The 20,666-nt window shown below is 43.1% G+C and overlaps 1 protein-coding gene across 1 annotated transcript in view; it reads left to right on the top strand.

Moving 5' to 3' along the window:
* The first annotated feature begins 560 nt into the window (after nt 1–560).
* The window catches only part of mtus2 (microtubule associated scaffold protein 2), a 67,877-nt gene continuing 47,771 nt past the window's right edge, over nt 561–20,666 (top strand). The window contains exons 1-3 of the mRNA XM_033022845.1: nt 561–827; nt 1,628–1,694; nt 18,148–18,362. Coding sequence (XP_032878736.1) covers nt 774–827; nt 1,628–1,694; nt 18,148–18,362 — 336 coding nt within the window. The 5' untranslated portion in view covers nt 561–773. The remainder of the gene's footprint in view (nt 828–1,627; nt 1,695–18,147; nt 18,363–20,666) is intronic.

Consider the following 20,666-nt stretch of genomic DNA (forward strand, 5'->3'; position numbering starts at 1 on the left):
TAATATGGCCTAATATTTTAGGCAGAGGTTAATTTTAATAAAAAGATTCTATGAGACATTAATCTTTTTTTTCACTTCTCTGATTCTGATGTATCCTGCTTTCTAGTTTCAATATTTTCTCTTTTACAACCTAAATAAGACGCATAGTGAGGAAACAAACTGAATTGATTTCCTTACTCCGCAATACCGCTCTATCTCTTATTTACCGTCGAACTAGAGATATCTTGAACATATCTGGGTTTGAGTTATTGTATCCCCACGCATTACCATAATGAAGCTAGTGGCTGCACAACTAAAAGCTACTTAAAATATACGATCTATTTTAAATAGCTTGATAGCTACGGCAGCTACTGGGAAGAACGGGAATGAATTAGTTCCTTAATATAATTAATCATTTTTATACTGCAATAGGCTTTTTTCATTTTTTTGTGTGCTATGTTAATAAATCACCACAGTGCCATAATGTTGTCAGCTTTAAGAGTGATGGAATCAGTACCATACCCTTAACGTGAGTATTGATCAGCCTCATACTGACGCAGGTTACACTGGAACAGTGACTTCCCCTTCAGCAGGATGTTGATAATCTTTCCGTACCCTCCTCTCCCTTTCTGTGCCTTTGGAAATATTAAGAAAACTAAGGTAGTTCTTGGTGTCACACACAGGTAGGGGTAGCTGTTAGCAGTGTGCAGCATTTACTAAAAATCATAGCAGCAAAGGACCTGGGAGAAGGCCGATTGAATGAAGCAGGCTTGTATTTCACCAGGCCTGCTAGAATGGGCCAGTGCTGTTGCAAGCTGCACTACTGCTTTGATTGTCTGGACAAGAGGGTAATTTAACTTCCATTCTTTCTTTTTGTGCGACTGAAACAGGGTGGCGTTTCAAGTCATGCTGCCTCCTAAATTAAAATAATTTAGGAACTGCCGTTATGATTTTCAAAGTGTTTTATGGCACAAAATATATTTGTAATTGATATATAATTTAACTTTTATACTGTAAATATTGGAGGATGTATACAAAGGGCGCAATTTAGTTCACAGCTCTGTTCATTGTAATAACGTAAATTGGTAATTTTCTATCTGAAAGAGATGTTTTAATTGGGAGCAACCACAATACTTTTGTTTATTTAGTTTTAGGCTCGGCCACAGCTGATTTTGATTTGAATATTAGAGGGATATAAGTGAGGTGACTTATCATTCCCTCTTGAAGTTACTTTCTCAATCTCATCTTGGTTTTCTGTAGGAGCACAAGGTCATTATGGTTAATTTTAGACTTGAAAATAGTCCTTAAATCTGTGATGTATTAACCTCTTGCTGCCACAAGTAACTCCCCTTACTCATTCTTCAATAACTTTACATTCAGTTTCAGTAAACAATAATTATGCTTCCTCTCGTTTAAAAAAAATAGATCACTATAATCTGTATTGATAATACATTAAAGTAAAATTTTGAAGAAACTGTGTTTGTCATTAGTTCTAGGCTTAACTTAGTTGATTATGGAGGGATAAGTTTTCATCTATGCTGGCCTGTGGATTGCATGTCAGGTATACCATTGTTTTTCGTGAGCTGGCTGGATTAAAATTGCTTTCTTCCAGCAGTTCCTTTTTTAATGTTCTTATCCTTATTTGCAGAATGAAAGTGCCCTTATCAAAGAGAAAGAACTTTCCATTGAGCTTGCTCATATCAGGGACGAAGTAGGTAAGTCAAACAATGAGATGAAATTTAGCTTTATTGCCTGCCTTCTAACAGTATATTTTATCTGTAGAGGTCATACAAAAGTATAATTACAGAAATAGTTTTAATTGCATGGGAGCTGCTCTTCTTGTTACTGTGGGACTGTAAGGAGCAATAACTTATCCACTCATCTACTCCTGTTCCTGTTTTCTTATGCTCTTATGACTCACTCTTGATTGTAAGATACAGCATGGAAACAGGCCTTTTGGCCCACCAAGTTCACGCCGATTATCTTTCGCCCGTTCACGCTAGTTCTATGTTATCCCGCTTTCGCATTCACTCCCTACATACTAGGAGTAATTTACAGATCCAACTTGTTAGTTTGATGACGGAACTACATCTAGGTTGTGGCACAAACTCATACCCGGGTGTTATCAGGTAATTTTCTCAGCAACCTTTTAACTGATGCATTCTCTTTCATTGCTGCTCCTAAGGGGCTGTCCCACTTGGGCGACCTAATCCGCGAGTTCTGGCGAGTTTGCCCTCGACTCATACTCACAGCATGGTCGACACGAGGTCGTAGGAGGTCTTTGTAACTCTCCTTCATGCTCGAGAGAGGTCCCCGTGTACTCAAGGCCTCAGCTAGGTTGCGGTGTATTTTTCAAAATGTTGAAAAAATGCCCGCGAGTAAAAAAAGGTCGCCATGGAAAAAATCTATACTTTTTTTACTCGTAGGTTCAGTCGTAGTAGGTTGTAGTAGGTCGGCATGTTAGTCGTAGGTAATCGAGGGTAGTCGAAGGTAATCGAAGGTAGTCAAAGGTAGTTGTAGATGGTCTGCATCATAGTCGAAGGGAGGTCGAAGGAGATCGAAGGAGGTCGTCTTCACTCTCCACTATTCGGTGTCCAATTTTCCCAAAGTTAGTCGTAGCTAGTCGAAGCTAGTCTTCAACATGGTCGAAGGAGGTCTTCTACAGAGTCGAAAGAGTTCTTCAACATGACATTTTTTCAAACTATCCTAAACTCTTCCAAACTTGCCAATTAGGTCGCCCAAGTGGGACAGCCCCTTAAGGCTAAGTAACATTGTTTCATAAATATATAGTTAGTTCCAGTTTTCTTTCATCTCAGTGATTTTTTCAGGTGTTATTCATTAATATAATAGTTTGATTGAAATGTTAACATACTACATGAATCCTTCTCTTTTATTTTCAAATAAGGCAGCATTGCTTTAGACTGAGTGCAGACATCAAAAAATATACTGAAATCATTGGATATAATAAACTGACTGATAAATATTTTGGACTATCTGAAAGATATGTATATAAGCTTTCCTTGCACTATAAAGCACTGAGATGAATTGTTTCCCATTTATCTATGATTTGTAGAAAACAGTGATAAAAGATTTACTAAGAAAATTAAAATTTGGTTATTGTATGATAGACAATAGGTGCAGAAGTAGGCCTTTCGGCCCTTCGAGCCAGCACCGCCATTCAATGTGATCATGGCTGATCATCCCCAATCAGTACCCCGTTCCTACCTTCTCCGCATATCCCCTGAATCCGCTATTTTTAAGAGCCCTATCTAGCTCTCTCTTGAAAGCATCCAGAGAACCTGCCTCCACCGCCCTCTGAGGCAGAGAATTCCACAGACTCACCACTCTCTGTGAGAAAAAGTGTTTCCTCATCTCCGTTCTCAATGGCTTACTCCTTATTCTTAATAAATCCTGATAAATTCATAAATCATAAGAGCAGAATTAGGACATTCGGCACATCGAGTCTACTCCGCCATTCAATCATGGCTGATCTACCTTTCCCTCTCAATCCCATTCACCTGCCTTCTCCCCATTACCTTTACCACCCTTGCTAATCAAGAATCTGTCAATCTCCGCTTTAAAATGATTTGGCCTCTACTACTATACGCGGCGATGTATTCCAAAGATTCACTAATATCTGACTGAAAATCAAGTTTAATTTGGGAGATGGTTAATGCTTACACTAGTATAAAACACGGAGACTCTTATTTAATTTTATAAATGTTACACGTTGAACTTTGAACATTCTAATTCCGTTTTCAGAAACCTGACCACTAAATATAGCACTATGTCTCTTTTCAGCTGAGGAGGGAGGGACTGAATGGTACAGTTTTAAACACACTCCTAATCAGTTGCTAATGGAAAAATATTAACAGAGATTGCAAGTTAGGCCACAGTCAGTATGTTCCAAGCTCTCAGAAGATGGAAATTGCAATCATTAGAAATATAACTCATGAAAACATAAAGATAAACATGCTTTCAAATAATCAGTTTGCATAATCTTGAATGTCATTTAATTTCATTTCTATATAAATACTGCATGGTGGCACCCCTAGGTCATAATAAACCTGTTATTTTGGTTTTAAACACCTACAAATCATTACATGGAAACCAAAAGTAAAGACAAAAAAAACAACTTTTTTTTCAATCTGCCTACGGAGAACCTGAAAAACAATAGAGTAAAGAAAATAAAGAATATGGCCCATTGAACTGAAACTGAAATTCTTATCTGGTTATTTAAATGCAAACAACACATCTCAAAGGAAAGGGTATTTTGGTTGTTGACAGCAATAAAGGTTGAAGAGGCCAAGGCTGTAGATGTCTGCCTATATGTACTTCAGCAAAGCCTTTGATAAACTTCCACATGGTAGACTGCTCCGGAAGGTTAGATCGCATGGGATCCAGGGAGAGCTAGTGAACTGGAAACAGAATTGGCTTCATGGAAAGAAGCAAAGGGTAATGGTGGAAGGATGTTTTTCGGACTGGAGGTCTGTGATGAGTGGTGTGTCTCAGGATTAGTGCGGGGCCCATTGTTGTTGTGGTTTATATCAACAGTTTGGATGAGATGTACAAGGCATGATATGATGACACTGAAGTAGGTGGTATCATGGACACTGAAAATGGTTATCAAAAATTACAACAGGCTCTTGATCAGCTGGGCATGTGGGCTGAGGAATGGTTAATGAAGTTTAATGCAGATAAATGTGAAGTATTGCAATTCGGGAAGTTAACCCAGGGCAGGATCTTCACTGTGAATAGTAAGGCCCTGGGGAGTGTTGCAGAGCAGAGGGATCAAGACGTACAGGGAGAGAGTTCCCTGAAAGTAGCGAGAAATGTAGATAGGGCAGTCATCTTTTGGTACATAGGCCTTCATTAGTCAGGATATTAAGTTTAGAAGTTGGTGCTTTATGTTACAGTTGTACAATACATAGGACACACATGGAGTACAGTATTCAGTTTTGGTCACCCTGTTATAGGAAGGATGTCATTAAGCTGGAGAAGATTTACGTGGATGTTGCCAGGACTTGAGGGGCTGAGCTATAGGGAGAGGTAGGTCTTTATTCCTTGGAGTGCAGGAGGCAGAGGGTGATCTTATAGAGGTGTATACAATCATGAGAAGAATTGATAAGGTGAATGCAGAGTCTTTTACCCAGGGTGAGGGAATCAAAAGCCACAGGACATATGTTTAAGGTGAGAGGGGTGGATTTAATAGGAACCTGAGGGACGACTTTTTCACCCAGAGTGTGGTGGGGATATTTAAAAGAGGCGGCATTTAAAAGACACTTCGAAAAGCTAGGAAAGCTAGAGGGATATTGGTCAAACACAGGCAAATGGGGCTAGCTTGGATGGGGTATCTTGGTTGGCATGGACAATTTGGGTCTGTTTCCTTGCTCTATGACTATATCTTAAGGAAAGACAATAGAGGTTTAGAGTCTTTATATTGAGATGTTTTTTAGCAGTGAGGTCACATGGCCATCTTGAAGGTGCAAAACTTAGAGTGAGCTTAGAAATGAACAACGTTTTTAATGTGAGCAGTTTTCTGGTATAGGAAGTTGGAGTATTAAGCTTAGCGGTAATGAAGGCAAGAATGAGGGTTTCAGCAACAGCTGATTTGAAGCAAGATTGAAAATAAGCAATAAGCCAGAGATGGATATGGGCAGACATAATTATGGAGTGGGTATATGACTCGGCTTTGGGCAGCTACAACATCAGAGTTGCGACTGGGCTGACTCAGACATATTCTGGGAATGGGAATGATAACCAGGGAGCATGGACAGAAGACAATGACATCAGCCTTTCCTGCAACTTCTTATTCAATACTGGTTATGAGAGAAATTAGGTGATAAATCTGAGTAGTAGAGTGTTTAAGAAAGATGGTGGTGAAGCAGTGCGGGATGTCATGTGCTCACACGTGAACTTTGAATGATATTCAAATGAGAAATATGGTTGGTAGTCCTTGGGATACTCAAGATATTGATGCAGGAGTTGAAAGACATAGATAACTCACTGACTCTTTTCAATAAATAATAATGCAACCAAGAAAGAGAAGCTCCACCCAGCTCTACAACAGGGGAGAGATTTTGGATCAGAATAGATGGCTAACTCTCGAAAACTGCAGGTCGATTGAGAATAGGTCACAACAGTTGAAATCAACAAGTAGCTCTTTAAGAACAACGAGGTGGTATTTAATAATTAAAAATACATCTAAAGAAATAATACATTTTAAAACACTATCTTAAATATTAATGTGTTAAAATACATTTTAACATCTTTTCCATCCTAGAATGGGGCCACAGTAGATATGTGAGTTAACATAGAAACATAGAAAATAAGTGCAGGAGGAGGCCATTCGGCCCTTCGAGCCAGCACCGCCATTCATTGTGATCATGGCTGATCGTCCCCTATCAATAACCCGTGCCTGCCTTCTCCCCATATCCCTTGACTACACTAGCCCCTAGAGCTCTATCTAACTCTCTCTTAAATCCATCCAGTGACTTGACCACTGCTCCCTGTGGCAGGGAATTCCATAAATTCACAACTCCCTGGGTGAAAAAGTTTTTTCTCACCTCAGTCTTAAATGGCCTCCCCTTTATTCTAAGACTGTGGCCCCTGGTTCTGGACAAGCCCAACATTGGGAACATTTTTCCTGCATCTAGCTTGTCCAGTCCTTTTATAATTTCATATGTTTCTATAAGATCCCTCCTCATCCTTCTAAACTCCAGTGAATACAAGCCTAGTCTTTTCAATCTTTCCTCATGTGACAGTCCCGCCATCCCAGGGATCAATCTCGTGAACCTGCGCCTAAAAGACAGCAGCGTAGGGGCAGGGCACAACCCTCCAAAAAACCTGCCATGCAGGTGTTGCCCACCCAGGAGGAGGAGTGGCAGGAGGAGATGCCACAGGAGGAGGAAGCCCTGCATGAGAGCTCCCTGGAGCAGGAGACCAGGGAGGTAGGCAATGTCCCCACCGCCACCCCTTTTGCTGTGTCTGGTGAGGGAGGGCTGGAGGAAGGTTATGCCCTATACCTTCAACAGGCAGCAGGAGGGTGACCTTGTTGATGGTACCAGCAGAATACCATCCGGAGGAGTACCGGAACAGGGAAAAGAAGCACCTGATTCCAGTGCCTTTCTCATACAGGTGTCCTTTTTTTCTGCAGGGGGCCTACGTTTGTCTTTAGCTCATTAAACAGCTCAGGTGGTATTCTTGTGAAGTTTCTAAAAGCAGACAAATCCTCCTTTTTTTTAGCACATTTATCGGGTTCTCATACTGTCCAAGCCTGAATCTTCTTTGAAAGAGGGGCTTCACCCACTGAGACCTCTTCTTGTGCTTCCTCTTCACCTTTGTTCTTTCCCTTCTGCCTTTCTGCATACAGCACGTGCTATTTTCACTGCCCTCCTCCTCACTAGTTCCTTTTATAGTGAAAAAAAAAGCAAACATGACATCATTTTAGCATGTGATCATTTTCCATGTAGCTAGTCTTCGGTGTGGTCGACTGAGGTCGAGGGGGGGTTGTCCTCACTCTCCACTATTCGTGGTCCAATTGGCCAGAGACCATCCTCGATTAAAACGTACATAGTCGAAGCTAGTCTTCAACATAGTCGAAGGAGGTCGTAGAGATAGTCGTAGGAGGTCTTCCACTTCGACGAGTCAACACGACCTTGACATTTTTTTCAACTCGCCTAAGGTCTAAACTCGCGGATTAGGTCGCCCAAGTGGGACAGGCCCTTTAGGGAAGCTGTATGTATGTCATACTGGAGAATGCAAGACACGGCTTAATCTATATATTTCTAGAGCAGCAAGTAAAGCACTGATTCAGGTCTGGAAAATAAAAATGCTGCAAAAAAAAAACTAGTAATAGCAAAATAACTATTTGGAAATATTGTATGCAAAAATGTAAGACGAATAAAGAGTCAAGGGGAAGGTGATTCAATTGATTGAGAATGAATATGGCCCAAACTAATTAATCAACAAAGGTAGCAAATTGATCAATATATCAACAGTACATAAAAAAGAGCAAATGCAGGTACATTAAAGTACAGATAATTCTGTTACAATGTGTTTCCATAATGTGAATTGGATAACGCAATTGATGACTTAGGGAGCACTATTTGCATTACGTGGGCCGAAATGGTTATAATGTAGGTATGTTGCAAAGCCTACCTGAAGCGTCGTTGAAAATCTGCCGCTGCGGGTGTGCGCGATTTTGGCGCCGTTTAGAGGGGGCGGGTTTAAAACGCGATTTTCTCTAGGCTGTTCAAATCGAAGATGTTCAGCCTAGTTAATTATTAACGAAAAATCGCTGGAAGACCCCGTCGCAAAAGCTATTATTAGTTTTAAAGGCCTCGCATAATAGTTATAGTAGTTTAAAAATCATAGTTAATTATTAACGAAAAATCGCTGGAAGACCCCGTCGCAAAAGCTATTATTAGTTTTAAAGGCCTCGTATAATAGTTATAGTAGTTTAAAAATCAATCTCTAAACCCGCGACCGCCAGCAACCGCAGGGTCTCATAAAGCAGACAGCTGAAGGTAGGTTGTATATTTTTACATTAAAAAGGGCTTCTAAAGATCCCTTTATACAAAGTTTAATATTGCGAGTAGCTCATTTTGGGCCCATTATATCCCGCAGTATTTTTCTGGGCATTTGGGGCACAAATCTACCGCAATGTGAACGTTCTAAACCAGCGCGTTCACAGGGACCCACTGGAAAGCTGATTTAAATGGGCATTTATTTACAGCAATTGAACACTAAATTCCTTCCATTTGGCCAATAAATTAATGTAAATGAGATTTTAAAATCATGTTTTATTGTGAATTATTTGTGAATATTATTTGGACATTTAGGCTATTTAAAAATGTTAATCATTTATTAAGAAATGGATAGATGTTTAGATCTAGTAATTGAAGTCTGAAATTAGCTACAATTAGGTAACTAACTAATTATATGCTTTAATTTCAGGTCATCCAAGTAAGATTATTTTATATTTGTTTCAGAATGCTTCAATCTATGATAACTGAAAATTTCATTCAGTTCTCTTAATTTTTAAGAAAGTTATGGGCTTTTGACTGTTCACGATCACAGCTTTTTTGTTATGTCCATAGAAAATCAATAGGGAACAAGATGCTAATTTCCGAGTATGAAAATGGCCATAACTTTTTAAATACTTGAGAAATGAAAGTGAATTATGTGTCAAATTAAACTTATTTTTATGCTTTATCTGATTGGATAAATTACAGACTTGATTTTTTTAATCTCAAAATTTTGTAACATTGCTATATAATTCGATTTTTAAATTATGATTTAGCCCCGCAGTAACCATTGTCTCTTAAGCACACTGATTGCCTATTTCATGCCTAAAATGCAGCGAAGGGTCCCCTGATTCGGACAATTTCTTTACATGCCCGATCATGGCCCTTAACTGCTAGGAGTTGTGGGGCACCACGATCTCGCTTTGAATGGGTCCGGCGTCCCCATTCGGCGCGGTGGGTCCCCGTCTGGTTTCCAGGACCAGGCACATGGGCGCCGGTGCCGAGTCCTTGACCGGGAGCTCCCCCGCCTCTCTCTCCCCTACACTACCCCTTTCCCAGGATGCCTCGTAGCTAGGGGGATCGTGGAGTCTGGGGGCCGAAGCCACCACGGTCTTTCTGAGGGCCGGAACCGGGACCTTCGCAACCGCTAACGACTGGCTCGCTGGGGGGTTCATTAGGTAGACCAGCCCGCTTGCTTTATTTAAAGCACTCCGCAGACCCTCTATCTCCTGCAGGCAGGCCCCGTGGTCGGCCTCTTCCGACCTGTCCTCCAAAGCCATTTTGTAGGCTGCCCTAACTCCCTTGAGGTTCTCTTCCTGGGCCTCCAGCTGGGGGCTCAGGGAAGCGCACTGCTCCCTGAGCTTGCCCTCACTGAGCATGGCCTCAGTGATCTGGCACTCCATCAGCTCTACCCTGGCCTCGTGGCGGTTGGTCACGGCCCGGCGCTCCTTGTTTAAGGAGTCCAGAACCTCAATCAACCGGTGCCCACCCGCGGCCTTCTCCTCTACCTCCTCAAGAAGGTCCCTGATCTGGGCTGCCTGCGCCACAATCACGCGGTCCAAGAGCTGGACCTGTTTTTTGTAACATGTCAGCCAGACCGCCTTCTCCACAGATTTCTTATGGGCTTTGCTGGCCGTCCACCGGACCGCTGCATCCAGTGGGCGCTTGTCCTCCAATAAATCACAAATCCACTGTTTGGTAATATTGACCTTGCTAAAAACATAGTCCGCAATGCGTTCGTCCATTACGTCCCTAGTCTTCAACTCCTTTTCTGGCACCCTATCATCCTGCTGCCAGCGTCCCTTCGTGGTCGCCATAATCTGTAAGGGTTTTCTGCGTCGAGCTTTCGCCCGACCTAAGGTCCCTGTGGTTTGCTCTGGTTCCACGACCAGGCCGCGCACACTGGTTCCCCGTGAGTGGCTCGACCCACTCACCCCCTACGGTTCTAGACACTGGACTTAGTTGCAGGAGCGTTGATAGTGCAGAAAATTCAACCAGACCAGATTTGAAGACCAGGGTTTAAACAGGAAAAAACTTTTATTTAGCGGTTGGGACTACGGTACATGAATACTTTGACACAGTTCTATAAGGCATATGCATAATTACAGTTCCTGTTTCGGGATCATAGACGCAATAACTACGATACAATACTCGAGTGCGGGATGGGGAACGTACGGCACATCGTAAAATTTGCCAGCACATCTACACTTACACCCACGTTAATATAACCCCCTCCCCCTCCCCTCTACACTAAACTATGTCCAGGATGTGCAGGATCGGGGTACATGCTCACCATGGGGCGATTACTGAGGTTACTGGCTGGTCGTGCTGCTTCCTCCGATTAGGTGGCTGTGGAAGAGTCGTCGGCGGTCGTCTCGGTCTTTTGGATGGTCCCGGGGGTTCACCTCGCCCAGGGGTCCTACTGCTTTCCTTTTTCTTTCCACGTGGCGGGGACTCCAGCCGGAGTGTGTGTCACACTAGACACCGTGTACTTTTTAAGCGCTGTCCTGTGTCCTCTCTCTCTCTCTGCAAGTCTCCAGATTCATTCAGTGACTCCTTCTGTGTCTCCCTCCTTTTTCCTTTCTTAAACCCCAAAATCGTGGCCAGTTATTCTAATCCTGACCCGTCCTATCTCCCGCCAGATCTCGGGATCTCTTTGCTTACAAGATGGGTTTCGAGCTCTCTCTTTGTTCTGCGTTATGTCCGGGAGTACCGGTGATGGCTAGACGGTCTGTTAATTTGTTTCTCGATAAGAGGTGATGGGTTTAACTGGTTTTCCCATCACCGGCCAGGTAGGTTTCTATGGGCTATTGTGCTCCCTTAACGAGATTAACTATGTAGGTCGGCTTGGGGCATTGTGATGCCTGCTGATGTCAGCGCCCCAGTGTCTGGACTTCGACCTGGTTTCGGGGGTTTCTGCACGGCCAATATCCATCTATTGTTCAGGCCGTGACTTTGCAGAAACCCAGAGACTGGGCTGTGGGGTTTCGCTTTTGTGGCTGGTCACGAGGTCCCGCGGCCATCTTGGGCCCCACTGATTGTGACATCCCTTGTTAAAACTGACCGCAGCTTTTCTCTCTCTCAGTCCCAGTCCCGTATAAAAAATGTTCAAAATGCAGCTCTTTGGTTTTATTGATTGTAGCATGAGGGAAAACTTCTCAAATCTTACAACACGGAGGCACAGAGAGAGACACGGAGGCACAGAGAGAGACACGGAGGCACAGAGAGAGAGACACGGAGGCACAGAGAGAGACACGGAGGCACAGAGAGAAACACGGAGGCACAGAGAGAGACATGGAGGCACATAGGGACACCGAGGCACAGAGAGGAACACGGAGGCACATAGGGACACCGAGGCACATAGGGACACCGAGGCACAGAGAGGAACACGGAGGCACAGAGAGGAACACGGAGGCACAGAGAGGGACACAGAGGCAGACAGAGAGGGACACGGAGGCACACAGAGAGGGACACGGAGGCACACAGAGAAGGGCACAGAGAGGGACACAGAGGCACAGAGAGGGAGACGGAGGCACAGAGAGGGACATGGAGGCACGGAGAGGGACACGGAGGCACACAGAGAGGGACACGGAGGCACACAGAGAGGGACACGGAGGCACACAGAGAGGGACACGGAGCCACACAGAGAGGGACACGGAGCCACACAGAGAGGGACACGGAGGATAGAGTGGGCGGGCGGGCGTGATCCCGAGTGAGCCTGCGGGCCACCAGCGAGGTCGGCGAAAAGCAGCGTGGGGACCAGCCGATCTGTGGCTTCTGCCAGCGTGACAGTCGGGCTGGGGCGGGGGGGGGGGAGTGGAGGAGAGCCGGGCGGCGACAGCATCTGCTTGAATGGAGAGCGGGTGGGGGTGCCGCTTGGGTCTGTTCCTCCAACGGCCAGTTGCGGTGGGGGGGCTGGGGGGGCGGCATGCAGCGTCACACGCACTAACCACCCCCACACACACACTAACTACCCACGTGCGCAAGGGCATTGTGACGTCCGCAGCTGCTGATTTAAAGAAAACAGTAAGTCTTTTGAAGGATTTTATTGAAAATGTGTACAGAAAAATGACCAAATTTAATGAGGAGTGGATTTGCAAATGTAAAAGTAAAATCGCTAGCGAAATGGTAAAAATCTCAGCATTTTTGCGTCTGGTTTTCGCGGAGTAACGAATCAAAGGCAAAATCAAAATGACACACACACACACACACACACACACACACGCACACACACACACGCACACACACACACACACACAGTTTTAAAAGTATATAGATATGATATATGATATGATATGAATAATACTGTTGAAATAATTCAGGGATATTCTGGTCAAAGTTTATGTCAATTTTAAACATTTGAGTTGTATTGTAGGGTAGCTATGTAACAAGGACTAATTTCAGGTAGTCCTTGCTTTCTCCCTCCTTCCCCTCCCATTCTCAGCTCTCCCACAGCCTACTGTCTCCGCCTCTTCCTTTCTTTTTCATGTCACCCCCCTTGCCACACTTGTCGTTTTAATTAAGTTCAAGACTATGGGGCTGTACATTGGCCATAAAGTTGCTGCCTAAAAGTGCCAGAGACCCGGAATTGATCCTGAATATGGGTGCTGTCTGTATGGAGTTTGCTCCTTTTCCCTTTGATCACATGGGTTTTCTCCGGATGCTCTTGTTTCCTTCCACATTCCAAAGGTGTGCAGGAACCTATTTCAGACCCAACCCAAAACTTAATATTTTTCTTTTGTCCAGAGATCCTGTCTGACCTGTTTTTAGTGTCTTTCGTTTAATTTAAAGATACAGCGTGGAAACAGGCCCTTCAGCCCACCGAGTCAACGCCGACCACTGATCACCCGTACACTAGTTCTTTCCCACACATTAGCGGAGTAAGTCAAGAGTCAAGACTGTTTTATTCTCTCACGTCCCAGTTAGAACAATGAAATCCTTACTTGCAGCAGCACAACAGAATATGTAAACATAGTACTCTGTAAACAATGTTATAAACGAGAAAACAAAACGGTGTATTTTTATATATATGATTATGAAAAAGCTACTTTTATAACTACTAAACCAGGTTCGCTTCTTAATAAACAGACACCACACAAACTGTTTGGTAGACCAGTTCAAAACTTTACTTAACATCGGCCGATGGAAGGGAGCGAGAATTCCAGCTAAGTGACCAATATAGACACTCGACTGTCCTCGGTCCCCTTCCCTGTACAACAGAATTACATTGCCTTAAATAGGGTTTTTTTGTCCCCTTAGCACATTTCACAGACATTAGTCATGGTCAGAGGTACAGGAAAAGGTTTCCACAGAATGCATCACATCAAAGGCCTTTTATTTACATAGTACAAGATAACATTGGCCATTTGGTTTACGACATTTTATCTTCACAGAGATCACCCTAGCTCTTTCGCTGCTCCCTCTCTGTCACTTGGTCCCTCATAAACATTGGCCATTTTGGTTTATGGCATCTTACTTCACAGATATGACTAGCTGTTTCTCTCTTCCTTTCTCGCCTCCTCCCCATAACATTGGCCATTTTGTTTACGGCATCTTACTTCAAAGAGATCTAGCTCTTCTCTGCTTGTCACTTGGGAGACAATGTTATAGGATTTATTATCTCACACACCCGCAACCTGAGGCAAGCCTAATTTGAGACTAAATATAAGCTGTAAGCTAGCCCAGAAGCCAATTTAATATCTTCTTATATTTTTAACTAAAATTCGGCTTCATCAATTATATAACTATATAAATATATATATGTGTGTGTGTGTGTATAATATATATACCCACACACACACACACACAATTTCCCTCCTGGGATTAATAAAGTTCGATCGTATAGTATCGTGTGTGTAAGAAGGAAGTGCAGATGCTGGTTTAAACTGAAGATAGACACAAAAAGCTGGAGTAACTCAACAGGTCAGACAGGATCTCTGGACAAAAGGAAAATATTACGTTTTGGGTTGGGTCTGAAATAGGTTCCTGCACACCTTTGGAATGTGGAAGGAAACAAGAGCATCCGGAGAAAACCCATGTGATCAAAGGGAAAAGGAGCAAACTCCATACAGACAGCACCCATATTCAGGATCAATTCCGGGTCTCTGGCACTTTTAGGCAGCAACTTTATGGCCAATGTACAGCCCCATAGTCTTGAACTTAATTAAAACGACAAGTGTGGCAAGGGGGGTGACATGAAAAAGAAAGGAAGAGGCGGAGACAGTAGGCTGTGGGAGAGCTGGGAATGGGAGGGGAAGGAGGGAGAAAGCAAGGACTACCTGAAATTAGAGAAGCCAATGTGCATACCGCTGGGGTGTAAACTACCCCAAGCAAATATGAGGTGCTGCTCCTGCAATGTGCGGTGGGCCTCACTCTGGCCATGGAGGAGGCCCAGGACAGAAAGGTCGGATTCGGAATGGGAAGGGGAGTTGAAGTGTTGAGCCACCGGGAGATCAGGTTGGTTATTGCGAACTGAGTGGAGGTGTTGTCCGAAGCGATCGCCAAGCCTGCGCTTGGTCTCATCGAGGCTGATCATACGCTGAATAATCCAAACACATTTTTGGTTGGAAGTGGAAAGAAATAATAGAAATTGCATTCATTGCAACGTGTAAAAAGAGTTGAGATACTGTATTATAATTTTGCTGCATGTCATTGTGGTATATATCATGTCTTGATTGGTGAATGTTTAGTTAGTGGCTTTATTTGAAGCAGAAATAATATGTGAATGCTTCATTGAGCATAATTCCGACGTAACTACGCACTTCGTCCAAGCACATTATCGCACGCGTCATGCAAGCCGTCTTAAATGACCACCTAAACTGTCATTTGGCAACTTAAAAAGCTGCCAAGGTTGCCCGGCTGACAACAGAGAAAAAAAATTATGTGAGAGCCCTGCAAGGTGTATAATATTTTTGACACTGTCATAGGCCTTTCTTACATATGCTGTCACAACGCACTGTAGTCTCTAAACAACCCTTCAGTAATTTTCCTTGCCCTCCATTTCAGAATAATAGTGTTTTAAGCCAATAACTCGACACTAGCAGTGGCAATAAATAAATAAATAAATAAATGAAGCGCAGCTTTCCAGCCCCTTATCTCATTGGCCACGCTCGGCTGCAAATCGGTGTCAATCTGGTGGACCATCTTCCTCTAGTCGTAGGCGTGGGGGATTGGGAGGGGCCTCACAAGTGGAACAGCTTAGGGCCTCTCTTCATCTAAATCCGGCCCTGACTGCAGAAGGACCTCTTTGCTCCTATATTCGATTCCTCTTGTTGTAAAGGCCAACATGCCATTAACTTTCTTCACTGCCTGCTGTACCTGCATGCTTACTTTCATAGACTGATGTACAAGGATCCCCAGATCCCATTGTACTTCCCCTTTTCCCAACTTGATTCCATTTAGATAGTAATCTGCCTTCCTGTGTTTGCTACCAAAGTGGATAACCTCACATTTATCTGCATTAAACCTCATCTGCCATGCATCTTCCCCCTCCCCCAACCTGTCCAAGTCACCCTGCATTCTCATAGCATCCTCCTCACAGTTCACACTGCCACCCAGCTTTTTGTTTCCTGTCTGCCAACCACTTCTCTATCCATGTCTGCACTCTACCCCCAATACCATGTGCCCTAATTTTGCCCACTAATCTCCTATGTGGGACCTTATCAAATGCTTTCTGAAAGTCCAGGTACACTACATCCACTAGCTCTCCCTTGTCCATTTTCCTAGTTACATCTTCAAAAAATTCCAGAAGATTAGTCAAGCATGATTTCCTCTTCGTAAATCCATGCTGACTCGGACCGATCCTGTTACTGCTATCCAAATGTGCGGCTATTTCATCTTTTATAATTGACTCCAGCACCTTCCCCACCACCGATGTCAGGCTAACTGGTCTATAATTTCCCGTTTTCTCTCTCCCGCTTTCCTTAAAAAGTGGGATAACTTTAGCTACCCTCCAATCCACAGGACATCCATATTGGCATTCGTGAGATCACTCCTGAAGTATTGCATATAATTCTGTTCCGTGTATTTAAGAGATTACGGGATTACAGAGGCTGCGTTAGGTTGATTCCTGCAATGAATGTATTGATTTACGAGGACAGGTTGAACAACCCCAGTGTCCATGGTTCAATCCTGACCTCAGACAATGACAGTGTGAATTTTGCACCTTCTCCCTGTCAACACAGTTATTTCCCGTGGTCCCTCACAATTGGCTGCTTGGCAGGTTAATTAGCAATAGGACAGTGACCTTGGTGTAAGCAAGTAGTAGGAGAAACAGAGTGGAGTTGACAGAGCGAATAGGTTACAATGAAATAAGTAGGGAATTGAGAATGATGGGATCGGTGGCAAACAAAGCCTGCAAGTGATAGGTGGATACAGATGAGGTGGATCCAGGTGATTGGCAGATGGGTGGAATTAGTGACAGAGATGAGAGGTGAAAAGGAGTTGTTATTGATATTGGTTTATTATTGTGTGTTCTGAGATAGTGGAAAACGTTGTTTTCCACAATATGCAGGCAGATCATACCATACATAAGTACAATCATACCATGTGTGAATATAGCAAATTAGCTACACTCTGAGCTGTGATAAAACTCCATAATTTAACTCCATGAGTTATAAGATATAACAGGTTTGAGATGCTAGTTTCTGGGTTTGTGTATTCAAAGAATTTTGACTAAGGTTCCAATGTGCCTGAGGAGCTGTCAAGGAAAGATCATTCACCCTCCTGTGAAAAATACATCACATAGGGCTTTACTGAAAACACAAATAGAACTAACAGTTCACAAAGTTCCATCAACTGCCAATTAATTTGCTATTATAAGTGTAAGAACGGATATACTGTTGTGCTGCCTAAAAATCTTAAGCACATGATATTGTCTTATGGTAAAGCCATTCTGGTAAGTCTTTCCACTGTCGTCATTTCAGTTCATTTGTTATTGCCCAACTTTCTTTTTCCCTGTTGAGGATTCATAGTGGATGCTACTCTTTATCACATTGTTCATAGTGCTGGGCAGAAGAGTTCCATTAGACTATGATCAGAGAGAGGGATATATCATGGTAAGCGCTGTTCTAAGACTTCTGCAATGGTTAACAAGAAGAAAAGATAGCAACCACTGTTCAAAAATATTATTAATTGGTACACTTAAAACAAATTAGCCAAGTTACCTTTGTTTTGTTTTGGTCCCACAATAATCACAGTTAACACTCAGAACTAATGATGCATGGGTGTTGATTGAATGATTACAGGACATATTGAAGCTTATTGATGTCTGCAGCCTGTACAAAAACAAAACACTGCTTTATACTGATGATTCTTTTGTGATGCTTTCAGTTCCTCACCTTGAATGACACTTGCATTAAATACCACACATAACCAATCTGCAACCTTCACTACTTCATTGTTGTTCGGTACCTCAAAATCTGTGCTCCGAATACCAGCCATGTTTGGAAATGATCATTTTATTTTACCATTGCATTTTACTAAATAGAACTGATGTAATGATTGCATTGATTGCTATGTTGTTGTTTTTTAATGTTTTAGACATCTATTTTATCCAGAGGTGGTCTTAATATTCTTTCCTGTCATTATATATGATCCCAGTGCTTTGCTGATCTTCAGTGATCGATCACATTTGTTTCAGCCTTTAATATAGCACGATGTGAAAAGCTGCAAAAGGAGAAGCAAGGGCTGGATAGGAGGTTTGAGATCGAAGTACAGAGGCTTCAACTGCAACAGCAAGCAGAGGTCCGGGACCTTGAAGAGAGGTTGAAGGCTCATTACACTGCAGAAAAAGAGCACCTCATTGAGGAACATGCAGTGTATTTCAAGAAAATCCAGTCTCAGCACAAGGAACAGGTCCGTATCAACATCTTAATAATTAACATAAAGCTTAATTGGATTTAAAATCCACAACCACGCCAGCTCATAAATCTGGCAGGGTGTCATTTAAGAGTCACCAATGTAACGGGGATTAAGACAAGCAAGGGACCCACTTTTTCTGGTGGAGGAAGTGACAAGATCAAGATAAGGTAATGCAGGGCCAGGACTGTTTTTCTGCTTAGCTTCGTCATCTGGGAGTGAATCAGCTTGGTATAGCAGGACTGAATTACTGTTGAGCATAGAATATCAGAAGTTTCTCAGTATTTTGCATTTTATTGCCGTGGTTAGGGCCAGTTTAAATCATTTTTATTTGTGCTACTAATTAACTTTCCTCCTCGCACCATCCACCTAATCATCAAGAACAAAAGAACGTGCAATATACCCCCCTGTCTGCCATCCAGTTGACTTTACTCCAGATTTTTGTGTCTATCTTCAACTTTAATTAGTTGATGATTCCCTGATCTTACATACCTTGGCCAAATCACACCCCAGGACTTACTGGGACTTGCATATGGTTAGGGAGCCTGAGCATTTTCAGACCTATTGTCTTCAAAGCTACAAAAAGGCAACAGGGCTTCTTGAACCTGCTTTCACAGAGAAAATATGGATGTAATCCCGTCGGATTAGAAAGGGTGAATGCACAAAGTATTTTACTCAGGGAAGAGGAATCATCAATTAGATGCGATGGGGCAAGATTTAATAGGAACCTAAGGGGCAACTTTTCACTCAGAGGGTAGTGGGTGTATGGAATGAGTAGCCAGAGGTGAAAGTTCTATAACAACATTTAAAAGACAGTTGAACAGGTACAGTGCCCTCCATAATGTTTGAGACAAAGACCCATCATTTATTTATTTGCCTCTGTATTCCACAATTTGAGATTTGTAATAGAAAAAAACCACACGTGGTTAAAGTGCACATTGTCAGATTTTAATAAAAGCCATTTTTATACATTTTGGTTTCATCAAGTAGACATTACAGCAGTGTACATGTACATCATAGTCCCCCCATTTCAGGGCACCATAATGGTTGGGACACATGGCGTCACAGGTGTTTGTAATTGCTCAGGTGTGCTTAATTGCCGCCATCATACAGGTATAAGAGAGCTCTCAGCACCTAGTCTTTCCTCCATTCTTTCCATCACCTTTGTAAACTTTTATTGCTATTTAGCAACATGAGGACCAAAGTTGGACCAATGAAAGTCAAAGAAGCCATTATGAGACTGAGAAACAAGAATAAATCGGTTAGAGTCATCAGCCAAACCTTAGGCTTACCAAAATCAACTGTTTGGAACATCATTAAGAATAAAGAGAGCACCGGTGAGCTTACTAATCGCTAAGAGACGGGCAGGCCAAGGAAGACCTCCACAGCAGATGACAGAAGAATTCTCTCTATAATAAAGAAAAATCCCCAAACACCTGTCTGACAGATCAGAAACACTCTCCAGGAGTCAGGTGTGGATTTGTCAATGACCACTGTCCACAGAAGATTTTGTGAACAGAAATACAGAGGCTACACTGCAAGATGCAAACTACTGGTTAGCTGCAAAAATAGGATGGGCGGGTTACAGTTTGCCAAGAAGTACTTAAAAGAGTACTGGAAAAAGGTCTTGTGGACAGTTCTGGAAAAAGGTCTTGTGGACAGATGAAACAAATATTAACATATCAGAGTGATGGCAAGAGCAAAGTATGGAGGAGAGAAGGAACTGCCCAAGGTCCAAAGCAGACCACCTCATCTGTGAAACACGGCGGTGGGGGTGAATTTATAATAGAAACAAGGAGTTGGCAGACTAGTTCAACAACTAGTGTTCAAAAGGGAACTGCAGATGCTGGAATATCGAAGGTACACAAAATTGCTGGGGAAACTCAGCGGGTGCAGCAGCATCTATGGAGCGAAGGAAATTGCGGAGATTATGTCCGCAATAACCTACCTGAACTCCCGGTGGCTCAGCACTTCAACTCCCCCTCCCATTCCCAATCCGACCTCTCTGTCCTGGGTCTCCTCCATTGCCAGAGTGAGCAACAGCGGAAATTGGAGGAACAGCACCTCATATTCCGTCTGGGGACCTTGCGTCCGTATGGCATTAACATTGAATTCTCCCAATTTTGCTAGCCCTTGCTGTCTCCTCCCCTTCCTTTACCCTCTAGCTGTCTCCTCCCACACTCCCATCCGCCCGCCCTCGGGCTCCTCCTCCTTCTCCCCTTTTCCTTCTTTCTCCCCCCCCCCACCCCCCATCAGTCTGAAGAAGGGTTTCGGCCCGAAACGTCGCCTATTTCCTTCGCT

This window comes from Amblyraja radiata, chromosome 6 (assembly GCF_010909765.2).
Source record: "Amblyraja radiata isolate CabotCenter1 chromosome 6, sAmbRad1.1.pri, whole genome shotgun sequence".
NCBI classification, from domain to species: domain Eukaryota; kingdom Metazoa; phylum Chordata; class Chondrichthyes; order Rajiformes; family Rajidae; genus Amblyraja; species Amblyraja radiata.